This window comes from Marmota flaviventris, chromosome 10 (genome assembly GCF_047511675.1).
Source record: "Marmota flaviventris isolate mMarFla1 chromosome 10, mMarFla1.hap1, whole genome shotgun sequence".
Classification (NCBI taxonomy): Eukaryota; Metazoa; Chordata; class Mammalia; order Rodentia; family Sciuridae; genus Marmota; species Marmota flaviventris.
In genome coordinates, this window is record NC_092507.1 from 94,368,747 (window position 1) to 94,380,774 (window position 12,028).

The following is a 12,028-nucleotide window of genomic DNA, read 5'->3' on the forward strand; positions in this document are numbered from 1 at the left end:
TGTGATTAACAGTTACAAGAACAGTAGAAAAATAAATATTCCGTATCAAAATCTCAATGATGTTTTTTGCAGAAATTGAAAATTCCATTCTAAAATCCATATGGAATCTCAAGTGACCCTGAAAAAGAATAAGGCTAGATATTTCACACTTCTGATTATAAAACTTTTTCCAAAGCTACAATAATCAAAACAATGTGGCACTAACAAAAAGACAGACACATGGACCAACAGAATAGTAGAGAGCTCAGAAATAAACTTTTAGTAGCCAAAATTATTTTTGACAAGGGCACCAAAAATATTCATTGGTGAAAAGACAAATGGTATTGGGAAAACTAGATATCAATATGCACATGCAAAATAGTAAAGTCGAAACCATATTTTAAATGATATATAAATATGAACTCAAAATGAATCAAAGACCCAAAGTAAGGGATAAAACTATAAAAGTCTTCAAAAATTGAGGAAAAGCTTTATAACAGTAGATTTGGCAGTGATTTTTTGGATATGATACCAAATGTAAACAACAAAAGACATAAATTTGATTTCATCAAAATTTAAAACTTTTTTGCATTAAGGACACTATAAACAAAATGAAAAGTCAACCCACAGAAGAAAGTATTTGCGAATTGTTTTTCAGATAAGAGATTGATGTGTAGATATACACAAAGAACACCTACAAACTCAATGACAAAACCAAGCAATCTAATGGTCCAAGCATTTGAATGGACCCGCCTCCAAAGAAGATAGACAAATGACAAAAAAACACATAAAAAAAATGATCTGCATCGTTAATCATTTGGAAAATGCAAAGTGGAACCACAACAAACTATCACTGCACACTCAATGGGATGTCTATCATTTATACATATATCACACATATACGTACATGTGTAGATGTGTGTGTGTGTGTATGTGTGTGTGTGTAGTTTTTTAACCACCCCCACCAAAAAAAAAAAAAAACCAAATACAAAATTAACAATGCTGGCAAGGGTGAGGAGAAACTCAAACCCTTGTGCATTGCTAGTAGGAATGTAAAATGGTGTAGAATCTGTGAAAAATGGAATGAAAATTAAATAAAAAATTACCATACAATAGAGAAACTCTAATTCTGGGTATGCAAACAAAAGAAGTGACAGTAGACATTGGAATAGATCGTGGCACACCCATGTACAGCAGTATTATTCATGATAGATGAAAGGTGGAAGCAACCCAAATGTTCATCAATGAGACTCATAGATAAATAAAACATGGGGTATACACATCCTATATCATCAGCCTTAAAGGAACAAAGTTTTTTTTAAGAAGAAACTTTTGACATATGCTACAATATGGATGGACCCTAAAGCACCATGCTGAGTAAAATAAGCCAACATCAAAGGACAAATATTATACAATTCCATTTATCTGAGGTACCCAAAGCAGTCAAACTTATAGAGACAGAAATTAGAGTACTGGTTGTGGGGACTGGTGGGAGGGTGAACTGGGAGTTTGGGGTTAATGAGTAGAGTGTTTCAATTTTGCAAGATGAAGAGAGTTCTGGAGATGGATGGTGGTGATGGTTGCCCAACATGATAAATGTATTTAATGCCAAAGAAGTGTGCACTTAAATGGTTAAGATGGTAATTTAATGTTATATTTTATTATATTTTATAGGCAGCTATCCAGGCAACATGCTGCAGAATTCCAAGGGAACCAAATAATGGGAGAATAGGGAAAGGGATTTTTTTTTTTTTTTAGATTGGACTTTCAAGGAATTTGATGGGGAGAGCCATGGTAGGCTCTGAGAAGATGATGATCAAAGGCAGAACCATGCAAATGCAGGGCAAACTGGAGATTCTATGGTTAAACACAGCACAAGACCTATAATGGGAAATGTGTGGGCAATTATCTGAGTTCAGGAAAATAAGTTTAAGTCCAGATCAACTGAGGGCCTTAAATGTCTGCTAAGGAATGTTGATTGAACATTGAAAGCAACAGAAAAATCTTTACAAGTTTGGCAAAGAGGGAGAACTGAGAAATCCACATTTTGGAACAGTAACTATGTAAAGGCTCCTGGGATTGGGTAGGAGGTAAATGGTGTCCCCAAATAGGTAGATTCAAGATGTTTTGGAGAAGGAAGCAATAAAATTACTCTTCTAAAACAAGTATCTTATATCTATTCTCTATTTGCACTGCCCTCCAGGTTAATCCAGGCCTCCCTTCTCTTGGGGAAACCACTTTTAACAGCTTGGAAACAGTACAGCACAGCCCTAGACCAAGGCTGAGCTGAGATTTCACAGTGACAGCCAGGCGAAGCTGGTGCTAGGTTTCTGTCTGGTAGTGATTTACATTTCAAGAGGACCCTTTGTACTGCACCAGCCCCCCTGGTCACCCCACAGAGGGCCACTCTTAATTTACTTTGGATTTCCAACCACCCACACCCTTTATTACTTGCCCACCTCTGAGTATCTGAGTTGCTAAGGTTTCTGCCTAGGTAGATCTCCCCCCAGATCCTCCTGTGGCTGCTCATCATCTTTTAGGTCCCAGTTCAAGTGGCCAATGACTCCAAAGGATTAAGTAAAAACTCCCCTTAGTTCCCTCTGCTACATCACCCAGCTCAAAACACCATCCTCAATGGGGCATTTTTAAACCCTCTCTGACTGCTTCCTCAATCAGGATACCCCTTGTTCATGGTGATAGTCATGCCCTGAGCAAGGTAGAGTCTGGCACACAGTGGTCACCCAGAAAATATATGTAAAATGAGCAAGTGAGCTGCTATCAGCTGTGACTATGCATGGGCATAAAGAGCAAAGAAAACAGTGGATTTCAGTGCTTGGAATTCAGACTGCTGGAACAGAAAGTCCCTGGATAAGGAGGAGTAAAACAGGAGTAGCAGGTGCCTCCAGATATCTATGAACTGCCAAACAGAGGAAAGGGGGGTGTGCAGGGAGCAGGACTCCAACAGCAGAAACTTCAAGGTAAACTCTTTTTGTCTTCAACTACAGCTCTTAAAAGTCCCCAAACTGGGGGGTGAGGGGAAGCTGGATGGAAGGATAATTACATACCAAATTTTCTATAGATAGCTGAAACTGTTTAATTTCACGAAGGGTCTCATTATCTCTTTTCACTTCATTCACATATTGTGCCAAGTCCTAAAGAATGAAGACAAGAAGGCACACTAAGATTAGAGGAGAGATGCAAACCGCTCTGAAAGAAAACACATCATTAATTCCATTAGGGGTAAATGTAACCACCATTACTCTGCAATGACAATAAAATGAAGACCCAATCAATCAAAGCTGCATCTCAAAGGCAATTGTGAAATGTCAGGACAGCTGGAAGACTGAAGAGTTGTCATTTACCACACCCCAGAGAAGAGTCAGGATGCTGCTGCCTTAAAAAACCCAAACAAACAAAATATGCTGCTATGCAGAGCAACCCAAAAGAAACTAGGTCAGAAGAATGTCAATTCCGAGCACCATAATGCCTGACCTTGACAGAATTATATTTTTACTCAGGTTAGAACAAGGGCAACAGTGAAGGATTTGCAGGGAGAAAAAACAAGTAACTAAAAGTTATACAGTGAACCTAAGGGAGACTATTTTCTGCAACCAGTTAATGTCTTGTTAGTTCCTGAGAGCATTCAGTCAAGCAGGCTGGCTCAAATTTAAAGAGTTAATAAAGAAGAAATAAAGGAGAGCTGAGGAACTAAACAGAACAACAACAACAACAACAAAAATGAAACAAAGTGAACAAAAAACACTAGCTATGTTTCTCCATGTGCCTTCACCTATTTTAAAATGGCTTTTCTTATATTTGAGGAAACATTAGCTAATCTCCCCATACTGTAACCAGCTATTTTTATTACATGTGCTCCAGATTTTCCTGTTTTGTGAGCTCTTTCTCTTTTTTCTCTCCCCTCTTAAATTCATCTGCAACAGTAGGAACCAACCCTCAAAAAGCAGTTCCTAACTTTGTTCTCAACAGAAATCTGACTTTTCTTACGATGTAGGCATATACGGCTTCTTCAAAGATAGGAAACTTGGTAGAATCTTTTTTTGTAATAATAATTGTGATATTTCCTGATAGTGGAACTAAAAGGAATGAAACATCAAAGCTGACACTGAAACTAGTACAGAGACACAGATGAGTAGCTATACATAGTTCTGAGCAGTTCTGTCACATTCTCATTTTGTTTTTAAGAACAAATATTTGCTTATTTTAAATGAGGGGCAGATATTATTTCCTTCAAAGAAACTGATTCAGCATAACGTGGAAATTAGGATTTTACATAGTTCTAATACGTTCAAAAAATCTGCTTTTATCTACCTGTATTTCTTAAATTTCAGACTTAATTGAAAACAAAAGCCCAAACTTGAAATTCACTTGTAAAGTTAACCGGCATCCAAAAGAGTAAACCTGGTTGATCCTGTCATCTGAGGAAAATGAGCCACAATGGTGTTCCTGAAGCCCACAGTTGACCTGATGTTTACACAAGCCAACAGTTTTCTATTAGCAACCATAAAAGAACACGAAACAAAAACCATTATATCAAGGCACTCTGGCAGTTATGAAAGTTAGCAAACTTCAAAAGTTATTTTAATACATCTCTTGATGTTATACGTTCTTGTCCTACATCAAATCCATGCAAGTTTATCTATTTTGGTAGATAAATAAATGCATATTGTAATGTATTAGCATATCATATATACATGTTATTAGTCTGAATACTGTTGTTTAAAAATTATAAACAAGTGACAGATACGTTTGCTTTACCTTCATAGCATCAAGAGCCAGTTTCAGATTCGCTTTCTCAATGGGATCAGTGGTATGTTTGACAAGTTCCTATTTGGAAGAAATGGTTTAATACATCAAATCAAAACTAACACATAATAAAATTTAAAAAAAATCATTATTATCATTATTCTCTCCACAATGTGATACATTTTATGTAATGAGGCTTTATTTTCACAAAAAATTTCCAACTGCAAGAAGACCGGGTAGACATCAAAAGAGCAGGAAACATGCTTGGATACATCTTCTTTTCAAAGACCAAGCTGAATTCTATACCTCGCCACCAGATGCTGCTTCCCCAACATTATGCATTAGTTCCTAATGGCTAACTTCATTGACACCTTTTTACTCACTATCATACATGGATTCTCTCTAGCTGCTGGTTTTGAGGACCACATCTCCCTTCATTTCACAGACATCAGCATGTTCTGTTTATTGTTACTGCTGATATCGTTTTCATAAATCCTCCATTTCTGCCAATTCCCCAGTCCTCAGTTTCTTCTTTTGTTAACTGTATCTTAGAATGTTATTGCTCCCTGGATCTTTACCCAAGGTCCCTCTCATTCTTATATTACACTATTATGGTTTGGATGTGAGGGGTCTCCCAAAAGTTCACATGTAGATAAATCAAGAGTGTTCAGAGAGGAAATGTCTGGGTTATGATAGCCTTAACCCAATCACTGAATTAATCACCTCATGGGATTGAGTGGTAACTGAAGGCAGGTGGGGTGTGGCTGGAGGAGGTAGAGCACTGGGGGTGTGGCTTTGGGGCATATATTTGTATCTGGCAAGTGGAGTCTCTCTCTCTCTGTTTCCTGATCATCATGTAAGTTGCTTCCCTCCCCCACACTCTTCCTCCATGATGTTCAGCCTCTCCTGGAGCCCCTGGGGAATGAAGTTGGCTACCCATGGATTTTGACTTCTGAAATCTTGAGTCCCCAAATAAACTTTCCTCCTCTACAGTTGTTCTGGTTCAGTGTTTTAGCCACAGCAGTGAAAAAGCTGACTATAACATACACAGTCTACAATTCTATCACAATCACAGTCAGACTGTCAACATCTCCTATTGAGGTTCACTCTCGAATACATACTCTCAACCCAGAACTCAAGCCTGAATCCCAGACTCACATCCATCTAAACAGTTCTAACTGAATAGATTACAGGCACCTCAAATCCAACATGCCCCGCATGGAGCCCACCCTTACTCAGAACCCTATTCTTGTTCCTGCATTTGTTATTATTGAATAATGGCATCCTCATCCATGTAATCACATAGGCCAAACCTAGAATGTGTCCCAGACTCCTTCTGTGCCTCTGTCCATGTCTTACTGATGTTAGCTTTGACCCTTCCCTGGAAACCATCCTCCCTGCCACTCCCCTGCCCTTTCTCAAATGGGTAAGTAGAATGGGGCTCTGACCTATCTGCTGATTTGTAGTCTCTCCACAGGACCATCAATTCCCTCCATTGGCCTCAGAGTTAGGACGCCAGGAGATCACATTTCCACCCTATTTAGCCTTCAATGATGCCCCACAAGTGCTTTGATTGTCACTCATACTTCCCAGTCAGACTCCATGGTCTCCATCCTGCACACCTCCTTCAACTTCTCTCCCTTTACTTCTAAACAACCCATATTCTATTCATACTCAATTAACTGTAATTCTCAAAATATGTTCTGATACTTAATCCCCAAAGAATTATTATTTTCTGTCTTTCAAAAGCTCTTCCTCTCTGATCCACCTGTCCAACTCTTGCTCTTCCTTCAAAGCCCAACTCAACAATCACTCCTCTGGGAAGCTGGTCTCTACCAAGATCCCTGGCCTTCTCAGGCATAATAATCTGTGTGTCTATCATACTGTGTTCCTGGGAAGATCACATTTCATGCTTTCTTTCTAAAGGGTGAGCTTATCAGTGCACAGGACTTGTCATGTCGCAAGTGCCTGATGCTATGTCTGGCACAGAGAACCACACAAAAATCTTTTATGAATTGAATGCCAGTAGTGCTTCAGTTATATACAGAGAATCTGCTCAGTATAAAAATGTGTCAAAATTCTATCCCCTTATTTCCATTTTTACTCTATTAAATAAAGATCTATGTATATTACACAAAAAAACCTATCATAATTATTTTTGGGGGGGCACAAAGGATTGAACCCAAGGGCAGTCAAGCAGGGAACCACATCCCAAGCCCTTTTATACATTTACTTAGAGACAGGGTTTCTAAGCATCTTATGGCCTTGCTAAGTTGCTGAGGCTGGCTTTGAACTCATGATCCTCCTGTTTCAGTCTCCTGAGCCACTGGTATTACAGTCATGTGCCACCATGCCCAGCCAAACTTTTCATAATTTAAAAATTGATCATGGAACTAAATATACACTTAAAAATTTAAACACAAAGCAAACCAAGAGAAACTAAGGAGAGAAGTTTACTGGATTTCAAAAAAGTATAATTTCATAGTTCTGTAAGTCTGTGTAAAACCATATAAGGACCAAAATAGATAATGCTTTAAAATTGAACCTTCTAAATTCTTCAATCAATATTTGACTACACCAAAGTTACAAAATAAATTATCTTATTCTAGACAAGTTTTTTGTTCCATGGTGCTTTGGAAACTGATTGCCTGAGTCTTCCTTATTATTTTTTCATAAAATCCAATTTGATTAAGTTGCTTTGAGTTTAGGTCTCATAAATGTTTTAATGCATTTTTAAGGAATAATCAAGGTTTGAATTTTTCTGATTTCTCAGTAGAACAAAAATAGAGATGACTAATAATTTTGTGGCTACAGTTCAAGAAATTTAATATACAAGATGTACAAAGCACAGCAGACTCAAAATTATATTTCACATACAGGTAGTAGATCTTTTTAAAATGACATTTCACAAGCATCAGCAGAGTTGACAGACTAATACAGTAAGACATTTCTTTGGAGCAGAACTAATGAGTCTCCTGGTATAGCTATCAAATTAAATTTATAAGACTCTCCACCCTCATTAGAAGACTAACCGTGGAAACCATAAGCTTTGTGGATTATAACAAGAATCACTTCAAAATAAATGTAGTCTTATTACAATTTAGTACAGTAGAAAACAATACAGAATGTGACACAAACCTTTTACACTTGCTACAATGCAAAGGGTCTAAGATAATTAATCTGCCCAAATTCAGAAGCATTGAAACACTAATAAATGATTACTGCTAACTACAGAAGACTTGGCAGAGGGCATATCTTTGTTTTTGTTTTGCCTCATTTTTTTTTTGTTTTGTTTTGTTTTCGTTTTAGCCTGTCCTGTTTGATGGACACAGACTATAACTTTGTGGCAAAACCAAATCATCTTTACTGAAAGGAGGAAAACAATGTCCAGCTAAAAGACAGTAGAATGTATCAAACATAACTTTCCTATGTTCATACATGAATGTACAACCAGTGTAACTCCACATCATGTACAGCCACAAGAATGGGAAGATATACTCCATGTATGCATATGTCAAAATACACTCTACCATCATGTATATATAAAAAGAATAAATAATTTTAAAAAATGTCCAATTATGGGCTGGGGATAGAGCTCAGTTGGTACAGTGCTTGCCTCAAATGCATAAGGCCCTGGGTTCAAACCCCAGCACCACCAAAAAAAAAAAAAAAAATTGTCCAGTTATTCTGAACATTTCCCACTTAGCCATACAATAATTTAAAACTTTAAGGAAAGAGAGCCAAAACACAGCTGATGCTTTTTAAACAACTTTTGAACAAATAAATGAGCAATAAGCAGTTTTCAGTCACATACCTGGAGAAGAAGGTGATACTTTAAAACACGTTGCATAGGAACCACAAGCAAATCTCGAAGAGTAAATTTCCCATTATTTGCTCTTTTGGAACATTCCTAAGGAAACATTTTTTTAAATTGCTGTTAGTTTTCTCAAGAGAAGTCTTAAACATTAAAAGTTGCAGAGTCTATAAGAAGGACCATTATACTCTAAATATTTTGCTTTTTTTTAATAATCCTTCTCTCTAAATAATATAAGGTAGCTTTTAAAAACAAACAGAGTATGGAGATTTCTTAGAAAGCTGGGAATGGAACCACCATTTGACCCAGCTATTCCCCTTCTAGGTCTATTCCCTAAAGACCTAAAAAGAGCATGCTACAGGGACACTGCTACATCGATGTTCATAGCAGCACAATTCACAATAGCAAGACTGTGGAACCAACCTAGATGCCCTTCAATAGATGAATGGATAAAAAAAAATGTGGCATTTATACACAATGGCGTATTACTCTGCATTAAAAAATGACAAAATCATAGAATTTGCAGGGAAATGGATGGCATTAGAGCAGATTATGCTAAGTGAAGCTAGCCAATCCCTAAAAAAACAAATGCCAAATGTCTTCTTTGATATAAGGAGAGTAACTAAGAACAGAGTAGGGACGAAGAGCATGACAAGAAGATTAACATTAAACTGGGATGAGAGGTGGGAGGGAAAGGGAGAGAGAAGGGAAATTGCATGGAAATGGAAGGAGACCCTCAGGATTATACAAAATTTCATACAAGAGGAAGTGAGGGGAAAGGGAAAAATAATACAAGGGGGAGAAATGAATGACAGTAGAGGGGGTAGAGAGAGAAGAGGGGAGGGGAGGGGAGGGGAGGGGGGATAGTAGAGGATAGGAAAGGCAGCAGAATACAACAGACACTAGTATGGCAATATGTAAATCAATGGGTGTGTAACTGATGTGATTCTGCAATTTGTATACGGGGTAAAAATGGGAGTTCATAACCCACTTGAATCAAAGTGTGAAATATGATATATCAAGAACTATGTAATGTTTTGAACAACCAACAATAAAAAATTTAAAAAAAACAAACAGAACTTATAGTATTTCAAATCAAATATGACTCAAAGAGAACTATTTTATTAATGCATATTATTTTTTCTAGTGCAAAATCATATATCTCCAGGGTCTTCTTCAGTTTACCTTCATAGCTCTACCTTCTGCCAGTCTCCCCCAGTGGGCTTATGGACCAGACATCAAGAACAAGTCACTCATCATCCTCTTTAAGAACTATGCTTCTAGGTCTTTAGGAATAGTCCCAATCAAAATTGTGTTTTCTTTTTCCCTTCCTCCACCTTTCTCTATGGGTCACTTAATTTTTTTAATATATATATATATATATATATATATATATAAAATCTCCATAATTATATAAGTTTATAAATATACTATATAGTTATATAAATTATATTTATATTTACATGTATCTTCCCCAACATATCCTTTAAACCTTTCATATGTCCTTTACATCTGTCAGAATCAAGTATTTGCTTAATAAACATTTATTGAACTGAATGAAAGAGAATATTTGAGAATACATTGGAAGATGTATTACCAGGAGCCTGAAAATTTGTGAATCTATAAGCCTATTAACTCAATGTCTTTAAAAGCCTCAGATTTTATCTTCTTAATCTCACATTAGTATTTCTTTGAAGTTTATTTAAAAATAGCATTTACTCCCTTATTCCCTTTGACAGTAATTCTGATGCGAAGAAAAATGCTTTGAATTTGAGGTGGCAAAGCATGAATTCAAGCCAAGGCTTGGTAACTTTTGGTTGTGTGGCCTTGGACAAGTTACTTTTCTGATTTTACCATTTATCACATACCTGTGGTGTCATTAAAAAAAAAAAAGTTACAAAAACATCATTAGTAGTGAACCACCACATAAATCCAAAATCCTCATGCGACTGCACAACCTATTTCAAAGACTTTTTCAGTACATGGAAGGAGTTATGTTAAGAAATACTTGCTTGCTGACATGTTCCCCATTTGCCCACACTTAGCTTTCTTAGAACTTTGGAAGATGTATTACCAGGAGCCATAGAGCAAACACCATTAATTCTAATAACCATAGTGGCTTACTGAGTGTGTTTGACTACAAATCTTAAGCAAAATAAACTGAAACAATTTCCCAACATGTTAGCTTGTGTTTTATCAATTATTTTAATTTACTGGAAGATGTTATGATTTGGATCTACGAGTGTCCTCCCAAAAAGATCATGAGTTAGGCAATGCATTAATGTTCAGAGGTATTATGAGAGCTGTAACCTCATCATTGGATTAATCCATTGGGTTGAAATAATAATCTGAATGGACTACTGGGTAGTAACTGTAGGCAGCTGGGCAAGGCTAGAGGAGATAGGTCACTGGGGATATGCCCTTAGGACTATATGTTGTCCCTGGCTCCCATCTCTCTGCTTCCTGGCTGCCGTGAATTGAGCAACTCTCCCCCACCATGCTCTTCCAGCATGATGGTCTGCCTCACATCAAGTCTAGAGCAATGGAGTCAACCAACCATGGACTGAGGTATCTAAAATTATGAGTCCAAATAGACTTTTCTTCCTCCAACGAATTATAGGCAGGCATTTTGGTTATAGTGATATGAAACTGAGTAACACAGAATAATAACAATTTCAACTCATTTCTTACTTTCTTATAGAGAGTTCTGAATCATGGGTGTCAAACAGGAGAATAACTGTTTTTACAATGGGTAGGTTTTCTCTCCCCAACTACATTTTAAGCTGGTTGGAATGGATACTGCAACTTACACGTCATATATTATGCCAATGCAACAGTGTTAGGAGCAGAAAGTTACACATTTAAAAGCCACTATATTATGGAAGTTAGTTTAAAACTGTTAGGGGAAAATTAGTTCCTTTAAATTCTATGGCATAGGGCTGGGGATGTGGCTCAAGTGGTAGCGCACTCGCCTGGCATGCGCGAGGCACTGGGTTCGATCCTCAACTCCCATAAAGATAAAATAAAAGATATTGTGTCCACCTAAAACTAAAAAAATAAATATTAAAAAAAAATTCTATGGCATGGGTTCAAGAAGTAAAAATAACAATATTACTGGCATGAGCTACAACTATGGGCTGGAGAATGAGGTATAAAATGCTTATTGATACTGAAAGTAAATAAAGTGTAGAAATTTTTATTGAAAGCAAATAAAGTATAGAAATAGTATCTACTCACTTACATACCCTAAAGTCAATTTTAATTGGAAGGAAAATAAAAAGGAATCAGGTTCAGGCCTCATAGGGAAAGCTAAAGAGACTCCATCACCTTTTACCCCAAGTTATTTTGGTTCCAAAGTAGAGAAAAAAAATACCAAAAAAAAAAAAAAACATCAATAAGAACAAAAATAACCACAAAGCAGAAGACAGGAAGAAGTCAGCGACACTAAGAACAAGGCAGCTTTTCGTCTGT

General features: G+C 36.9%; 1 protein-coding gene across 3 annotated transcripts in view; it reads right to left on the reverse strand.

The window, feature by feature from the left end:
* Vav3 (vav guanine nucleotide exchange factor 3) overlaps positions 1 to 12,028 on the reverse strand; it is a 350,991-nt gene that overhangs the window by 164,172 nt on the left and 174,791 nt on the right. For all 3 annotated transcript variants that reach the window (XM_027943138.2, XM_071618116.1, XM_071618117.1), the window contains exons 10-12: positions 8,558 to 8,653; positions 4,756 to 4,824; positions 3,045 to 3,131 (exon numbers count right to left, since the gene is read on the reverse strand). In XM_027943138.2, coding sequence (XP_027798939.1) covers positions 3,045 to 3,131; positions 4,756 to 4,824; positions 8,558 to 8,653 — 252 coding nt within the window. The remainder of the gene's footprint in view (positions 1 to 3,044; positions 3,132 to 4,755; positions 4,825 to 8,557; positions 8,654 to 12,028) is intronic.